Raw genomic sequence first — 19,642 nt, 5'->3', positions numbered from 1 at the left:
CTATCCCAGAGAGCTGTGGAGGCGGAGTCATTCAATATATTCAAGGCTGGGATAGACAGATTCTTGAACTACAGGGAAGTCGAGGGTTATGGGGAACAGGCAGAAAACGGGAGTTGAGGCCAAGATCAGATCAGCCATGATCTTATTGAATGGCAGAGAAGGCTCAAGGGGCTGAATGGCCTACTCCTGCTCCTATTTCTTATGTTCTTATGCAAGTCGTGGAGAGCAAATAAACCTCTCCTCTCGTGTGCCAGATTATAAATCGTTGGAAATATTTGCCACATTTCACTACTATCCTTGCTTGTCCATAAATAAGAGACCATACAGCAAACCATACTACAGAGCTCCAACATTACCGACAATGTATTAACTATCACTCACCTGCTGTCTGTATCTAGGCCTACAAAATCTTTCTTTTCAAATGGCACGCACAGTAATTGAATCTTGTCTCCTGATTTATCTGTTGCTCTGTCAAGACGCTTGGATTCCAAAACAATGAACAGTGATTCGATAAAGTCTTCCACTTTCTTCTCTATGGTTTCACACTCATCGTAACTAGGATAAAATGCAACATCAGTGCGAGGTTGCTCAGCAATTTCCCCCTGCAGCCCAAAGACAAACAAACGTGAATCATACAGTGTAGAACCATAAATTTCTTTCTGGAGATGGAATTTCTCTGATGTCTGTGGCCAGTCTTTTGCATTGCAACACTGTGTGATAGCTATCAACCCTATAACTTTCCGATGGGTCTGAAAGTCTCCCCATTCATTGTTTTCAGGTGGGTAATGGCGTCTGTAACGAATATATAGAACTCGTTGAGAATCTCGAAGATTAATCTGATTGGCAGCAGAAATTTTCGTGTAAATCTTGAAGAACTGCTCTTCTGGTACAATTCCGACAGGTTGGACAATGACCAGAAGACTCTGGTGGTCCTCGGCACACTGCATGTAGTCAGGAACACTCATTCTCCATCAACTGAAATCTGGTTAATGAAAAAAAAATCATGATTGCCCTTTCAATGTTAATAAGGCTGTATATTATGCACTCAAGAGAAAAAAAATCCCCCATCAATCACTGCTTATAATTAACCATTACAAGGACATTCCAACTTTAGTGTGTTTGGACACTCAACCTATTATGGGAATACTCAAAGAACAAGAATTGTATAACTGTATACACTCAGATCAAGTAAATTGAAATTAGAAGAGTCAATTTTTATTTTACTGGGATCTGTTCAGAACTATGATAATCAACTATTCTCTATAGCTTCTGCAAAAATAAATTTCAATGCTATGCAAAAACTGGTATAGATAACCAAGTTTTGTTTCATTATTTAGAAGGCCAAATGAAAATTCACTAAGAAAAAAACATTAAAGCCCAGACAATATCATCTTCATGTCGATGTTATGAATTCTAGCATCTCTCATGTGGTCTCTACTACTGTTGAAGTTCACAACTCTTTCCCTTCTCAATAATACTGCCATGGCCAGTCTTCAGTCACACACACCTCGTTTTAAGGCTTTGAACTACTTTTGTCACCTTGATGTCAGCCTTGGTTCAGTTGTAGCACTCTTATCCAAGTCAGAAGGTCGCGGGTTCAAGTCCCACACCAGAGTTGATCACACAATCCAGTCTTGCACTTCAATGCAGTACTGAGGGAATGTTGCATTATCAAAAGGTATTATTTTTCACATGAAATATTAAACTGTGGCCCTGTCTACCCGCTCCAGGTGGTCGTAAAAGATCCCATGGCACTATTTGAAGAAGAACAGAGTTCTCCCAGTATCCTGGTTAATATTTTTCCCTCAACCATCACAACTAAAACATTCACTTCAGTGCTGTTTGTAGGACCTTGCTGTATGCAAATTATCCTCCACACTTCCTTACATTACAACTGTGACTGCTTTTTTTTTTATATAAAGTACTTAATTGGCTGCAAAGTCCTTTGAGACATCTGGAGATCGTGAAAGGCGCATTATAATTGCAAGTTCATTCTTTACATGTAGTTTACGTTGGCCACCTGGTCTTAAACTGCTCGTCATTTCATTTCAGATATCACTTAATGGCTACGTTTTACTGAGCAGCCGTTATTCAAGTTTGAAACATGTAATTTGGAGAAACAATGAACAGGTTTTAATGACTGATCAGGCACAAAATGAAATCAAGGAATATCACTGAAAATTGTTAAATAAAGCACAAACTCCTTTGATCAAATTCTCGTGTGCCAAAACTCTCTCTTAAATAAAACACCTTTTATGTACCGCTATATTGCACACGGCAAGCTGCCACGAACAGAAATGAGATGAACGTCCAGTTACTCTGCTTTTGGTGGTGTTGGTTGAGGGTGCGATGTTGACCAGGATTCGCTAGGTTTTTTTTTTGAACAATGTCATAGGGTCTTTAACATCTAGAATAGGTTACCAGGGGCCTACTTTAACATGTCTTCAGAAGCATAGCACCTCCAAAAATGTATTCTCACAATACTGCAATGGACTGTCTGACAGGCAGAGTTTCGGGAGCTAGGGAGGAAGTTAGAGAGCAGGACCTCTGAGGTAGCAATCTCTGAATTACTCCCGGTGCCGCGTGCTAGAGATTAGGAGCAGTAAGATAAGACAGGTTAGTGCGTGGCTGGAGAAATTGTGCAGGAGGGAAGGCTTCAGATTCTTGGAGCACTGAAACCAGTTCTGGGGCAGGAGAGACCTGTACAAGGTGAATGGGTTGCACCTCAACAGGGCTGGGACCAATGTCCTCACAGGAAGGTTAACTAGTGCTGTGGGGAAGGGTTTAAAACTAATTTGGCTAGGGGAAGGGCACCAAGATGAAGCATTTGAGAGTAGATACAAGGTGCATAGAGGACTCGGGAGACAAACAGCATTAGAATAAAAATAGTTCAGAAAAAAGAGGAATCAGACAGGTGAGGGCGGGGGGGGGGGCGAGAATGCAAGGCAGGCTAAGATAGATAGATTTATGGACTTCAGGGGAAACAAGGGATATGGGGACTGGACAGGAAAGTGGAATTGAGGTCGAAGTTCAGCCATGATCGTATTGAATGGTAAGCAGACTCGAAGGGCCATATGGCCTACGCCTGCTCTTAATTCTTATGTTCTAAGATGGGTTTGAAGTGCAGGTGCGTAAATGCACAGAGTGTGGTAAATAAGGTTGGTGAGCTGCAGGAATGTAGCCACATGGGATTATGATATAGTGGCAATAACAGAGACCTGGCTCAAACATGGGCAGGAATGGGCTCTTAATATTCCTGGCTACAATGTATTCAGGAAAGATAGGAAAGGAAAAAAAGGAGGGTTGGCCATATTGATCAAAGATACTGTTACAGCATTGGAAAGGGATGATGTACTTGAGGGTTCAAAGATAGAATCTATTTGGTTATAAATAAGAAACAATAGAGGAACTATTACATTGCTGGGTGTATACTATAGGTCACCAAATAGTGGGAAGGAGACAGGAGCAAATTTGCAGGCCAAATTTACTGCTAATGGAGGACTTCAATTATCCTAATATATACTTGGAAAATAACATTGTAAAGGGCAAGGGGGGAGGGAGAATTCCTGAAATGTGTACAAGGGAACTTTCTTGATCAGTATGTTTCCAGTCCGAGGAAGGAAGCCATGCTGGATCTAGTTCTGGGGAATGAAGTGGGGCAAGTGGAGTATATTTCAGTGGGGGTGTTATTTGGGAAACAGCGACCACAATATTAGCTTTAGAGTAGTTATGGAAAAGGACAAGGAAAAATCAAATTTGAAAATACTCAACTGGAGAAGAGCTAATTTCAGTGAGTTGAAGAGAGATCTGACCCAGGTGGATTGGAATCAAAGATCGACAGGTAAAACAGTAAATGAGCAATGGGAGGCCTTCAAAGAAGGGATAGTTCATGTATAGATTAGATAGACATTACCACGAGGGTGAAAGGAAGGGCATCCAAAGCTAGAGCTCCTTGGATGACTAAAGATATAGAGATTAAAATGAAAACAGAAAAACAAAGCTTATGATAAATGTCAGGTTCATAATTCAGTAGAGAACCAAGATGAATACAAAAAGTACAGAGGAGAACTGAAAAAAGGAAATAAGATGGGCAAAGAGTGTATGAGAATAGATTAGTGGCTAACATAAAAGGAAACCCAAAAGTCTTTTATAAACATATAAATAGCAAAGTCATAGGAAGGGTGGGCCAATTAGGGACCAAAAAGGAGATCTTCTTGTGGAGACACAGGGCTTGGCTGAGGTACTAATCAAGTACTTTGCACCTGTCTTCACAGGAAGAGGAGGAGGTAGGAGACAAATTGGATAGGATAAAAGTAGATAGAGAGGAAGTACTTAAAATGCTGGCAGCGCTCAAACTAGAAAAGTTACCCGCTCCAGAAGGAAGGCATCCTTGGTTACTGAGGGAAGGGTGGAAATTGCGAAGGCTCTGGCCACAATCTTCCAAGGCTATGGGGGTGGTGCCAGGAGACTGAAGGATTGCAAATGTTACAACCCATTAAAAAGGGAGAGGGATAAACTACAGGCCAGTCAGCCTAACATCAGTGGTGGGGAAACTTGAGAGACAATAATCCAGGTCAAAATTAACTGGCACTTGAAAAAATATGGGTTAATAAATGAAAGTCAGCACGGATTTGCTAAAGGCAAATACCGTTGGACTAACTTGATTGAGCTCTTTTGATGAAGTAACAGAGGGTGGATGAGGGTAGTGCAGTTGATGTATGAATGTGGACTTTCAAAAGGCATTTTGATAAAGTACCACATTACTTGTTAGCAAAATTGAAGCCCATGGGATTAAAGGGGCAGTGGCTGCATGGATATGAAATTGGCTAAGGGACAGAAAGTAGTGGTGAACGGTTGTTGTGCAGTGGTGTCTCCCAGGGGTCATTGTTGCGGCCACTACTCTGAGTATACAGGGCATCATTTCAAAGTTTGCAGATGACACAAAACTCAGAAATGTAGTGAACAGTGAGGAGGACAGCAACAGACCTCAGGAGGACATGGACAGACTGGTGAAATGGGGAGACACATGGCAGATGAAAGTTAACGCAGACAAGTGTGAAGTGATTTATTTTGGTCGTAAGAATGAAGAGAGGCAATATAAACCAAATGGTGCAATATCAAAGGGGGTGCAGGAACAGAGAGAGCTGGGGGTGTACGTACACAAGTCTTTGAAGGTGGCAGGACAAGTTGAGAAGGCTGTTAAAAAGGCATATGGGATCCTTGGCTTTATAAGCACAGGCATAGAGAAGAAAAAGTAAGTTATGCTGCCTTTATAAAACACTGGTTAGGCCCCTGCTGGATTACTGTGGCCAATTCTCAGCACCACACTTTAGAAAGGATGTCAAGGCCTTAGAGAAGGTGCAGAGGAGATTTACTAGAATGGTACCAGGGATGAAAGTCTTCAGTTACGTGGAGTGACTAGAGAAACTGGGGTTGTTCTCCTTCGAGCAGAGAAGATGAAGGGGAGATTTGATAGAGGTATTCAAAGTCAGGAACATTTTTGAGAGAGTAAAATAAGGAGAAACCTTCCAGTGGCAGAAGGGTCGGTAACCAGAGGACACAGATTTAAGGCAGTTGGCAAAAGAACCAGAGGCGGCATGAGGAAAAGAAATTTACGCCGTGAATTATTGTGATCTGGAATGTACTGCCATAATGTGTGGAAGAAGCAGATTCAAAGGGAATGGGAAAGGGGAATAATTTGCAGGGCTATGAGGAAAAAGCAGGTGAGTGGGACTAATTGGATAGTTCTATCAAAGAGCCGGCACAGGTCGAATGGCCTCCTTCCGTGCTGCATCATTCTATGGTTTTAGGAACAAAAAAAAACAAAAAAAATTTAAGTCTAATGAAATGTTTGTATTCCAGCCCCCTTGAGCTGAAGGCTAAGGGTGGAAGTTGTGCTACAGTTGTATTAAAGCGGTGGTTAAACTGCATCTGTAGAACTTCATTCAGTTCTGGGCACCACACCTCAGGAAGGATATATTGGCCTTGGAAGGGGTGCTTCGCAGATTCACCACATCGATACCGGGCTAAAAGGGTTAAATTATGAGGACAGATTGCATAGGCTAGGCTTGTATTAGTATAGAGGAGTGATCTAATTGAGGGGATTATGATGATTAAAGGATTTGATAGGGTAGATACAGAGAAACTATTTCCTCAGGTGGGGGGGGGGGGGGCAGGGGAGAAAGAGTCCAGAACAAGGGGGAATAACCTTAAAATTAGAGCTAGGCCATTCAGGGGTGACATCAGGAAGCATTTCTTCACACAAAAGGTAGTGAAAATCTGGAACTCTCTCCCCAAAAAAACCTGTTGAGGCTAGGTCAATTGGAAATTTCAAAAGTCTTTTGATGTATAAGATTTTTGAGAGGCAAGGGTATTAAGGGATGTGGAACCAAGGCAAGTAAATGGAGTTAAGATACAGATCAGCCATAATCTAATTCAATGGCAGACAGGCTCAAGGGACTGAGTAGCCTACTCCTGTTCCTATGTTCTGAATGGAGGAGAGAAGAAAGGAATCTCAATGAGAGGCTTGGGGGTCAATAACAGGATTTTGAATGAGAGGTGAACAGAGTGAAGTGTTCAATAGATGCAGGAAAGAATTATCAGTACTACTATCTATTGCCCAAGCTTATAACTCAAAGTCTATTGCTTAAACATTGTGGTGAGTGGCAACAGAGATCTAGGAAAGTCCCAGATTTGATCCCGAGCCTCTGCTGAGTCAGCTGATATGTCAGACCGAAATCATATAAATGGATGCTGTAATCCTCACCCCAAAATAAAATCCGACAGCCTGAGTAGGCCAATGGAATTGCACTACATTATGAATCATCTCTTTCATAGGAGGATAAAAAAAAGTTACTTTGCAAAAAGCAGAAAACTTAACATCTACGAAAGACCTGCATTTTGACAAAAAAAAATAGGTTTGAAACAAGCTTTTATAAAGTCAAAGAAAGGATATTATAGCTTGGCAATTAAGTTGGCAATTGTACCAAGACATTAATTTTTACCACTGAAGCGGATGAAAAAACCTGCAGATAAGAAACATAGCCATAGAAACATAGATAGGAGCAGGAGTAGGCCATTCGGCCCCTTGAGCCTGCTCCGCCATTCAATGAGATCATGGCTGATCATCCAAATTCAGTACCCTGTTCCTGCCTTCTCTCCATACCCCTTGATCCCTTTAGCCTTAAGAAATATATCCAACTCCTTCTTGAATATATTTCATGAATTGGCCTCTACTGCCTTCTTTGGCAGAGAATTCCACAGGTTCAACACATTCTGGGTGAAGAAATTCCTCCTCATCTCTGTCCTAAATGGCTTACCCCTTATCCTTAGACTGTGATCCCTGGTTCTGGACTCCCCGGCCATCAGGAACATCCTTCCAACATCTAGTCTGTCTAGTCCTGTTAGAATTTTATAAGTTTCGATGAGATCCCCTCTCATTCTTCTAAACTCCAGTGAGTACAAGCCCAATCGACCCAATCTCTTCTCATACGTCATTCCTGCCATCCCAGGCATCAGCCTGGTGAATCCTCACTGCACTCCTTCCATGGCAAGATCATCCTTCCTCAGATAAGGCGACTAAAACTGCACACAATACTCAAGATGTGGTCTCACCAAGGCCCTGCACAACTGCAGCAAGACATCCTTGTTCCTGTACTCAAACCCTCTCGCTACGAAGGCCAACATGCCATTTGCCTTCTTAACTGCCTGCTGCACCTGCATGCTTACTTTCAGCGACTGGTGCACAAGGACGCCCAGGTCTCGTTGCACTTCCCCTTCTCCCAATCTATTGCCATTTAGATAATAATCTGCCTTCCTGTTTTTGACACCAAAGTGGATAACCTCGCATTTATCCACGTTATATTGCAACTGCCATGCTTCTGCCCAATCACCCAACCTGTCCAAATCATACTGGGGTTTCTCAGCATCCTCCTCACAGCACACACGCCCACCCAGCTTTGTGTCGTCTGCAAACTTGGAGATATTACATCTAGTTCCCTCGTCCAGATCATGAATATATATTGTGAATAGCTGGGGTCCAAGGACCGATCCCGGCAGTACCCCACGAGTCACTGCCTGCCACTCGGAAAAAGACCTGTTTATTCCAACTCTTTGCTTTCTGTCTGCCAACCAGTTCTCTATCCAAGTCAATACCTTGCCCCCAATCTCTTGTGCCTTAGTTTTACACGCTAATCTCTTATGCGGGACCTTATCGAAAGCCTTTTGAAAATCCAAATACACCACATCCACTGGTTCTCCCTTATCTATTTTACCAGTTACATCCTCAAAAAATTCCAGTAGATTAGTCAAGCATGATTTACCTTTTGTAAAGCCATGTTGACTTTGTCCGATCCGGTCACTTTTTTCCAAGTGCTCTGCTATTACATCCTTTATAATGGACTCTAGCATTTTCCCCACTACCGATGTCAGGCTTACCGGTCTGTAATTCCCCATTTTCTCCCTACCACCCTTTTTGAACAGTGCGGTAACATTAGCTACCCGCCAATCCATGGGTACTGTTCCAGGGTCTATAGAATTTTGGAAGATGACCAGCAATGCATCTACTATTTCTAGGGCCACTTCCTTAAGTACCCTAGGATGTAGATTATCAGGCCCTGGGGATTTATCGGCCTTCAATCCCATCAATTTCCCTAACACCATTTCCCTACAAATACTGATTTCTATCAGTTCCTCCCTTTCATTAGACCCTATGTTCACCGACATCTTTGGGAGGTTATTTGTGTCCTCCTTTGTGACGACAAAACCAAAATATGTATTTAATTGGTCTGCCATTTCTTTGTTCCCCATTATAAATTCCCCTGATCCTGACTGCAAGGGACCAATGCTTGACTTCACCAATCTTTTTCTCTTCACATATCTATAAAAGCTTTTACAGTCAGTTTTTATGTTCCCTGAAAGCTTACTCTCATACTCTATTTTCCCCCTCTTAATTAATCCCTTTGTTCTCCTTTGTTGGATCCTAAACTGCTCCCAATCCTCAGGTTTACTGCTTTTTCTGGCCAATTTATATGGCCTCTCCTTGGATCTTATGCTATCCCTAATTTCCCTCGTTAGCCACGGTTGAGTCACCTTTTTGGTTTTATTTTTATGCCAAATTGGGATGAACAAATTCTGTAGTTTATCCATCCGGTCTTTGAATGTTTGCCATTGTCCATCCACCGTCAACCCTTTGAGTGACATTCCCCAATCAATCCTAATAATTAATAAGTCAGCCTTATTAATGGAAACAAACATATACAATGTCTTGGTGTTGAGGTTGTAACGAAATGTCTGTTTTAGTAATGTTAGTCCGTAGGAATTAGAAGTTACCAGAGAGCAATGTTTAGCTGATAAAAAAAATAAATTTACAAGTTCCCTTTATCCTGGCCCCATTGATCTCTCAGCTGTCCTGCTGGGACAAGGTTACATCTGTGCAAAGCAAGTGATATCGTCCTCTGTAGGGGAGCCTCTGTTCATTAATCTCTTTGTAACTGTCTCTGGTTGAATTATTTGAGTGACAGCTCAGTCAAGGTTTAGCCATGATAAAGTGTGGGGAGCTATTCTTATTAAAACTGAAGTTATTGCACCTCATTGAATGAGGGAATACTATTCTCAAGTAGAAAATGATGAAAAGGGGAGAAGAGATGGCTCAGAATTCAATGAGACCGGATCAGCCGTTAATGCCTCCCCACCGAGGGATGGGCAATAACTGCTGGCCTTGCCAGTGACGCCCACATCCCATGAACTAATTTTAAAAAAACCCCGAGCTCAAGAACTGTAATGTTTTGAATTCTCCGGTAAACTCGTATTGCCGTAGTGCGCAAGTGCATCCCTGATTTTCATCACTCCACCGTTGCCGGCCATGCCTTCAGTTGCCTCTGCCCCAAGCTGTGGAATTCCCTCCCTAAACCTCTCTGCTTCTCTGTCACTCTCTCCTCCTTTAAGACACCCCTTAAAACCTCTCTCTTTGACCAAGCTTTTGTTCATCTGTCCCAATATCGCTGTGTAGCTCAGTGTCAAATTTTGTCTGATACTGCTCCTATGAAGTGCCTGGGGACATTTTACTATGTTAAAGGTGCTAAATAAATGTAAGTTGTTATTGTTGTTGTTAATTATAGTTAGTTATCATTGCATAGTTATGATTGCCAATAAATATCTTTGAACCCTATTATCTTGAAGAATTATGTACAAAAGCTTATAAGCAAGAACATCCATTCCCTAACAGGGTCCTTCTGTGTGAAGGAGGAGTGGGCTGAAGTTTGAGGCTCATTTTGGTGGTTCCATTTGTATTTACAGTTCCAACTGCACACATCAGCAAGACCTCTTAAAAATAAAAGATGGCTGCTCCAAGAATACTAGTTCATACATAAGCCATATAGAGCAGGGAGGTTCCAGGTTCAATCCCCAATCTATATGGAGTCAGCTAATTACAGCTTGGGTGGCAATTGGGGTGCTCTAATTTCTCTCTTGCCTGCATTGTGCAAGGGGGACAAAATTGAGGATATCTGTTCCCAAAGCTATCCAAGAAGATCTCCTGAAATGCACATCTGAACATCAGATGAAGACAAGATCAAGCTTGATTGTGGTGTCCACCACGGTCAAATAAACTATAACGGTAGAGGAAGAGGTCAGCAAGCCAAAAATACCAAGGAAACTAATACTGAATCAGGGACAGGGACTCAATAAAATTAATGCAAATAAAGTAACAGTAATTAAGAAAATAATGGCAATAAAGAGTGACAAATCTCCAGGACCAGATGGTTTCCATCCCAGGGATTAAGGGAAGTAGGTGAGCACATTGCAGATGCCCTAACTATAATCTTGCAAAGTTCTCTCGATTCAGCAACCATTCCTTTAGATTGGAAAATTGCGCATGTCACTCCGCTATTTAAGAGTGGCGAGAGAGGGAAACCAGGAAATTATAGACCAGTTAGCCTAACATCTGTTGTCGGGAAATTGCTAGTCTATAATTAAGGATAGGGTGACAGAACACATCGAAAATTTTCATTTGATCAGAGAGCCAGCATGGATTTGTGAAAGGTAGGTCATGCCTGACAAACCTGATTGAATTTTTTGAGGAGGTGACTGAAGTAGTGGACAGGGGAATGTCTATGAATGTTATTTATATGGACTTCCAGAAGGCATTTGATAAAGCCCCTCATAAGAGACTGTTAAACTAAAGTTGAAGCCCAAGGAATTGAGGGCAAATTATTGACCTGGTTAGGAAATTGGCTGAGCGGCAGGAGACAGAGAGTAGGGATAGTGGGTAGGTACTCAAATTGGCAGGATGCGACTCGTGGTGTCCCGCAAGGATCTGTGTTGGAACCTCAACTATTCACAGTATTTATTAATAACTTAGACGATGGCATAGAAAGTCATATATCCAAATTTGCCAATGGCACAAATCGGCAGCATTGTAGGCAGTGTCGATGAAAGCATAAAATTACAAAGGGATATCGATAGATTAAATGAATGGGCAAAACTGTGGCAAATGGATTTCAATGTAAGCAAATGTGAGGTCATCCACTTTGGTCCTAAAAAGGATAGAACAGGGTACTTTCTAAATGCGAAAGGCTAAAAACAGTGAAGGTCCAAAGATTATTGGCCCAGAAATTCCGTTCGCAGCCCTCCCGCAGGCGGAGGACTGCAATTTGGAAAAATCTCCGACTGGACCGGAGGACTCCCAGGAGGTGCAGAGTTCCGTTGCTGTGCCTCTTCAAACTGCCGGTGTGCAGGGCAGGCATATCCCAGGGGCGCAGGTAGTTTGCAGCATCCCTGAGATCACGTGGGTCATGGGGAGCCAATCAGAGCAGGGAACCTCTATTCATATGTCAAATCTATGAATAGAGATCACCCCAAAACATAAGTAAAACTTCAAATAATTTTTTTTTAAAACATCACATTTTTAAAATGACTATAAATTACATAAATTAACTATTTTAAACAAAAATTTTAATTTCTGAAAAAAAAGTAAAGTTTTTAATGGGACTAAAAATAAACTTACCTTTCTTTAAAGTATTTTTAAGTGATAAATCAGTGGAAAGATTTTTTTTTTTTTTTTTTTTTTTTTTTTTTAAAAACTTTCTTCAACTCTTAGCCTGGTAAAAGCAGGCCTTACAGGCGCAAGATTTGTAAGTGTTTTCTGCGGGCGGAGGGTCTCCAAAAAATGGAACTCTCCACCCGCAGAGGCCCTGCTCCAGCGCAGCCGGAGGATCTGTCAAGAGCTTTCTTGACAGATCGGAAATGCCGGTTTCCAGCGCATGCCTGAAACCAGCATTTCCGTTGGCCCTACGGGTGAGTACACAGCATGTACACACCCGTAGGGACCGGAATTTCTGCCTCATTAAAATATCATGAACAGGTACAGAAAAATAATCAAAAAGGCTAATGGAATGCTGGCCTTTATATCTAGAGGACTAGAATACAAGGGGGTCGAAGTTATGCTGCAGCTATACAAAGCCCTGGTTAGACCACAGCTGAAGCACCGTGTGCAGTTCTGGGCACCACACCTTCAGAAGGATATATTGGCCTCAGAGGGAGAATAGCATAGGTTTATCAGAATGATAGCCGAACTCCAAGGGATAAGTTACGAGAGATTTTACACAAATTAGGGTTGTACTCCCTAGAAATTAGACGGGGTGATCTGAGTGAAGTTTTCAGGATATTAAGGTGAACAGAGAGAGAGAGAGAGACTACTAGAACTGGGGGCACAGTCTAAAAATTAGAGACAGACCTTTCAGGAGTGAAATTAGGAAACACTTCTACACACAAAGGGCAATTCATGCTAGATCAATTGTTAATTTTAAATCTGAGATTGATAGCTTTTTGTTAACCAAAGGTATTAAAGGGATATGGGCCAAAGGCGGGTATATGGAGTTAGGTCGCAGATCAGACATGACCTCATTAAATGGCAGAGTAGGCTCGAGGAGCTCAATGGCCTACTCCTACATTCCTTTAAAATACTCACTGACAAGGTTCACAAATAAATAGGCCACTCGGTAACATACAAGAGGGCAACTGATGCCTACTGAACCATGGTACCTCTGCGAGGTGTCAATAATATCTGAAGTGGAGAAAGAAAATCAAAACGTTGGAAAATAGGCAAAAGTCAGGAAACAAAAAAGCCAGGGGATAAAGAAACACAACAGCCTAAAGAAGCACAATTATCAGCTTGATAAAATAAACCCGTTTAAAGTTATTGTAGAAATAATAATCTATAATACATTAAAATCCTACATCTGCACAAACTTCCTCTACAAAAATTTCCTATTTTCAGGCTGGTCACACTTTGGTATCAACTATTCCCATTATAAATTCTTATGTCCACATTTTAGAATAGAAAATACTTACATAAACTTTTCACACTGTAGTGACATCGCCTTCCCGGAGATGGTACTATAGAGCCTCAGTTTTATATCTTCCCGCTCCTCCGCCTATACTGCAGAGAAATTCTGAAATTCCAACCAATTCTACTTCCTAAATTGTCATATTTATTTCTATTTAACTATTATATAAAAAAAGGACAGAATGCATGACTTTAAAATGAGAACTGAACTACATCCGTGTGACCTGGCCCCCACCTCCCACCTGCGCTTCATCTGCAGACTACATTTGGTCTTGACTCCCTGGGTGAACCACCACACGAGGTTAACTAGTGATCTATAAAATTTAGTAGAAATAAACAGTCCATTGCTTTTCCAAAGTCAAGACCAGTGCTTGGAAACTGGTTTTCATCTTCATAAGTAACCTGGGTACAAAAACTAATTGTAAGCTTGAAGACTGAAAAGGAAGAACTTACATTTATTTAGCACCATATCAAGTCCTCGGGACATTCCAAAGCACCTTATAACCAATTGATTACTTCTGAAGTGCAGTCACTATTGTGGAGAGTATTCCATCACACTCCTTACTTGTGTCTTGTAGATGGTGGAAAGGTTTTGGGGGGTCAGGAGATGAGGCACTCACCGCAGAATACCCAGCCTCTGACCTGTTGTTGTTGCCACAATATTTATGTGGCTGGTCCAGTTAAGTTTCTGGTCAATGGTGACCCCCAGGATGTTGATGGTGGGGGATTCAGTGATGGTAATGACACTGAATGTCAAGGGGAGGTGGTTAGACTCTTGCTTGTTGGTGATAGTCATTGCCTGGCACTTCTGTGGCATGAATGTTACCTGTCACTTATCAGCCCAAGCCTGAACGTCGTCCAGGTCTGGTTGCATGCGAGCATGGACTGCTTCATTATCTGAGGAGTTGTGAATGGCGCTGAACACTGTGCAGTCATCAGCGAACATCCTCATTTCTGACCTTATGTTGGAGGGAAGGTCATTGATGAAGCAGCTGAAGATGGTTGGGCCTAGGACACTGCCCTGAGGAACTCCTGCAGCAATGTCCTGGGGCTGTGATGATTGACCTTCAACCACCACAACCATCTTCCTTTGTGCTAGATCTGACTCTAGTCAGTGGAACACTTGCTAGGGCTTGTTTTACTAGGACTCCTTGATGCCACACTCGATCAAATGCTGCCTTGATGAGGGCAGTCACTCTCACCTCACCTCTGGAATTCAGCTCATTTGTCCATGTTTGGACCAAGGCTGTAATGAGGTCGGGAGCCGAGTGGTCTTGGCGGAACCCAACTGGGCATCAGTGAGCAGGTTATTGGTAAGTGCCGCTTGATAGAAGGTGTCATCGACAGTGCTATCACTTTGCTGATGATTGAGAGTAGACTGATGGGGCAGTAATTGGCTGGGTTGGATTTGTCCTGCTTTTTGTGGACAGGACATAGCTGGGCAGTTTTCCACATTGTCAGATAGATGCCAGTGTTGTAGCTGTACTGGAACAGCTTGGCTAGAGGCACAGCTAGTTCTGGAGCACAAGTCTTCAGCACGATAGCCGGTATGGTGTCAGGACCCATAGCCTTTGCTGTATCCAGTGCACTCAGCCATTTCTTGATATCACGTGGAGTGAAGCGAATTGGCTGAAGCCTGGCTTCTGTGATGGTGGGGACCTCAGAGCAGATCTATTTGGATCATCCACTCGGCACTTCTGACTGAAGATGGTTGCAAACGCTTGAGCCTTGTCTTTTGCACTCACGTGTTGGGCTCCACCATCACTGAGGATGGGGATATTCATGGAGCCTCCTCCCCCCATTAGCTGTCCACCACCATTCACAACTGGATGTGGCAGGACTGCAGAGCTTTGGTCTGATCCATTGATTGTGGGAATCACTTAGCCCTGTCTATAGCATACTGCTTCCACTTTTTAGCATGCATGTAGTCCTGTGTTGCAGCTTCCCCAGGTAGGCACCTCATTTTTAGGTACACCTGGTGCTGTTCCTGGCATGCTCTTCTACACTCCTTATTGAATGAGGGTTGTGTCCCTGGCTTGATAGTAGTGGTAGAGTGAGGGATATGCCGGGCCATGAGGTTACAGATTGTGGTGGAATGCAATTCTGCTGCTGCTGGTGGCCCACAGCACCTCATGGATACCCAGTTTAGAGCTGCTAAATCTGTACTGAATCTATCCCATTTAGCACGGTGGTAGTGCCACACAGCACGATGGAGGGTGCCCTCAGTGTGAAGACGGGACTTCGTCTCCACAATGATTGTGCGGTGGTCACTGCTACCAATACTGTCATGGACAGATGCATCTGCGACAGGTAGATTGGTGAGGTTGAGGTCAAGTAGGTTTTTCCCTCGTGTTGGTTCTCTCACCACCTGTCGCAGGCCCAGACTGGCAGTTAGGTCCTTCAGGACTCGGCCAGCTTGGTCAGTAGTGGTGCTACCGAGCCACTCTTGGTGACGGACATTTAAGTCCCCCACCCAGAGTACAAAGTATTAAATGGCATAACGAAAAGTGGATCAGAATATTACCTTAACATTAGTGGGTGAAGGAAGGAGGGGGGAGGGAGAGGGAAAGAACTTGCATTTATGTAGCACCTTTCACCACTTCAGTATATCCCAATGCACTTCACAGCCACTGATATACTTTTGAAGTGTAGTCACTATTGTCATGTTGGAAAACACAGCAACCAGTACACACACTGAAATGTCCCACAAACAGCAATGAAATAAATGACTCCCTTGCATAGTTAACTCGGGAATCCCAAAAGGATCTGTCCGTGGCTTCTTCCTTATCAATATGCTGCCCCTCGGTGACATAATCTGCAGACACCTCCATACTGACTAACAAAAACTTGCAGTTAGATAACACCTTTCATGACCTTAGGATGTCCCAAAGTGTTTTACAGCCAATGAAGTACTTTTGAAGTGTAGTCACTATTGTAATGTAGGAAACTGCATCAATTTGCACAGAGCAAGGTCCCACAAATAGCAATGTGATAATGACCAGATAATTTGTTTGTGATGTTGGTTGAGGGATAAATTGTTGGTCAGGACGTGGGCAAAATTACCCTGCTCTTCTTCAAAAAGTGCCATAGGATCTTTTGTATCCATCTGAAAGGACAGACCTCACTTTAATGTCTCATCTGAAAGACAGTATCTTCCTACAGTGCAGCACTCCCTCAGTTAGGCATTGAAGTGTCAGTCTAGATCATGTGCTCTAGTCTTCCAGAGTCAGACTCAAAACCCACACCCTTGTGATCCAACAGCAAGAGCGCGATCACTGAATCAAGCCGGACACCTAATTATTAGTTAAATTAGTTAACATTTAAGGTTAAACTTAACTTAAGAAGAAAAATTTGCTGAAAGGATGATAAACATTTGAAATAGTCTACTAAGTAAGCTAGTGGAATTAAAGGGATTGGCAAAGTTCAAGATACTGTTGTGTATTAGACTGGATAATACAATAAAGTTCAAGATCAGTCAGCCAAATGGTCTTTTCTCATCCATCACTTTTATGAGCCGGATGATCTAGTCCAGTGTGGAGAGAGAGAGAGAGAGAATAGATCTAGCCTGACCCCTTCAACACCACAGTGAGCCAGAGGTTTGACTGCACTATGTCCTTGAGCTGTGGGCAGCACCAGTAGAAAAAAAGTTAGGGATGAGGAAAAGCAATATACATGCAAATGGCATGTTGCAGTGCTCCAGAAAACTTATTTATTTGTGTCTGTAAGCAACAACATGGGAACTTAAGATAACATTCACAAAATCATTTCTACTGTAATAAGGCTCATTAATCACTGCAAATGAAAATCAACAGTTCAATTCAACAACTGATGTCTCTTTTAATAATGTGTAATAAATTTACTGGCCAGAAAATCTGTCACCATCTGCAAACATTTTTTTCTTGTCAGCTCAGGCTTCAAAACAATCGGTATTTGCTAAATGTACCAATTCAGATATTTTCAAAAGACATTCACCTGCTGCATGGCATTACATTACATTACATTTCTTCCGTCGAATGTTTATTTTACTTTTTCTACATTGACTTTAAACTTGTGTTTTGTCAACAAAACAGACACTCAAAGAGAGCTACGTTTCCTTAACACATCACATTGAATTATTTTCAAAACAAGAAGTTGTTCTACCAATTCTAACATTCCGTACTTTATTTTATATAAGCAAACATTACTCCAGCTAAGATAATCACTTACCTTCTCGGATCTTGAACTGTACTCAGCAAGTTGTTTAACATTTACTCCGAGCAACCTAAATACTCATTTTAAGCATCCTGAAATAATATAATGTGCTTGTCTGATAAACCAAATGCATTCTACATGCAACCCTAGTTCGACAAATTTAGCAACAGTGAGAAACCGGGAAGCACACAAGGCCTAAACTGCAGCAAAAGGCATCAGGTGGAAGCACTCCATTCACCGCCCAGACTCAACCAATCGACTCTGATGTAACAACAGGTAACACTTCAATTTTGAGAAGTTAAATACAATTAACTCTTGTCTTTAGCATATCACCAGAAGTCCTCCGACCCTCTACAACTACACACGCCCGTCCACGTCAATGTTAACACACAAAACCCCCTACAATATTTCTAACAGCTTCGTGACCTCAGCTCAACGGGCTCCTTACACAAAATAATATTTAGATGCCTCGAGTTAATGTAAGATAAAACAGCCATTCTTTTCAAATGAAATGCCTCTATTTATATACATTATATGTACACCTTACCCTCAAACAGCTGAGTGAAACCGACGAGAGATGGGCGCACAGCCGCTATCAGAAGTTTGCCCGGGATGTGACCGGCCGGGCGCGCGAGTGAGGAAGTCGTTGTCCTTTTGTTGTTGATGGTTTTAATTGGTCCGCAGGCTCATGCCATCATACTCGGACTCCGCCGGCTTATGCTCGAGCTGCCTCGCGCGTACACCTGTCACTCAATGTCACGTTCGGTCCTAATAGTGGGGAAGAGCCTGACGTCATAGGTCAGGCCCGCGCACGGCGCGCTCGCCGGATTCTCTCGCTGACGGTTGGTGCTTTTTTTTTCTTCCCCCGCCCCTCGTGAATCACATCAATGTCAAACCAGCAATGACGTCTTTACTGGTCAGCTGCGGACCTGACCCGACCCAGTCCCGCCGCCTCCAATACACCGACGCCATAAACAGACGGGGAGGGGAGGTGATTGATAGAAATAACAACAGAAAATGCTGGAAAAACTCAGCAAGTCAGGCAACATCCGTGGAGAGAAATTTGAGTTGACGTTTCGGGTTTGACCCTTCTTCAAAACTGGAGAGAAAAGGAACTAGATCGAAGGCAGGGCTGCGATCGGACAAAAGAATAAAAGAACCAAAAGAAGTAAAAGAGATTAGAAGCTAGACGAGATGGTAATAGGCTGTGATTAGGTGTAAAGTGTACTGGCAGGGCAAAAGATAGCTGCCAGGTGTGAGAGAGAAACAAAAGGAAAGGGGGGGGGGGAAAAGGAAAGGAGTGGAAAAATATAAGTGAAAATGAAATAGGGGCCGAGGTTATGATCTGAAATTGTTGAACTCGATATTGAGACCGGAAGGCTGCAGACTGCCTAATCGGAAGATGAGGTGCTGTTCCTCGAGTTTACGTTGAGCTTCCGTGGAACAGTACAAGAGGCCAAGGACGGTGAGGTCTGAGTGGGAATGGAGCGGTGAATTGAAATGACAGGCGACCGGAAGCTCGGGGTCACCCTTACGGACTGAACGGAGGTGTTCCGCAAAGCGGTCACCCAATCTGCGTTTGGTCTCCCCAATGTAGAGGAGACCGCATCGTGAGCAGCGAATACAGTATACTAGATTGCGAGAAGTACAAGTAAATCGCTGTTTCACCTGGAAGGGGTGTTTGGGGCCCTGGACAGTGGGGAGGGGGGAGGTATAGGGGCAGGTGTTACATCTCCTCCGCTTGCACGGGAAGGTGCCAGGCGAAGGGGAAGGGCTGTTTGGGGTGATAGAGGAGTGGACTAGGGTGTCTCGGAGAGAGCGGTCCCTGCGGAATGCTGAAAGGGGAGGGGAGGGGAAGATACGTTTGGTGGTGATACACATAAATTACATGGTCAGCAATTGTGCACCGGAATTTTATCTTCTGTCTCGGTGAAACAAATCTGCGTTATATTTCCAAAGGATTTACGCTGCACTGATTTGATACTGTAAAGATTGGATGAGATGCATTTTCTCCGCAACACCCCAACACTAAATTAACCAGGAAGAACCCAAGTCAGGCCATTGTCTTGTTCCTATCACGGAAAAAAAGTGGAGCGAAATGGGCCG

The 19,642-nt window shown here is 42.9% G+C and overlaps 1 protein-coding gene across 1 annotated transcript in view; it reads right to left on the bottom strand.

The window, feature by feature from the left end:
* The window catches only part of trappc9 (trafficking protein particle complex subunit 9), a 1,276,086-nt gene extending 1,257,733 nt beyond the window's left edge, over positions 1 to 18,353 (bottom strand). Inside the window, exons 1-2 of the mRNA XM_085993951.1 lie at positions 18,084 to 18,353; positions 382 to 982 (exon numbers count right to left, since the gene is read on the bottom strand). Coding sequence (XP_085850077.1) covers positions 382 to 965 — 584 coding nt within the window. The 5' untranslated portion in view covers positions 966 to 982; positions 18,084 to 18,353. The remainder of the gene's footprint in view (positions 1 to 381; positions 983 to 18,083) is intronic.
* Positions 18,354 to 19,642: the final 1,289 nt, after the last annotated feature.

This window comes from Somniosus microcephalus, chromosome 7 (genome assembly GCF_052327205.1).
Source record: "Somniosus microcephalus isolate GS21.2 chromosome 7, FLI_Smic_1.0, whole genome shotgun sequence".
NCBI lineage: Eukaryota > Metazoa > Chordata > Chondrichthyes > Squaliformes > Somniosidae > Somniosus > Somniosus microcephalus.
This window is presented reverse-complemented; position numbering and strand designations above follow the sequence as displayed.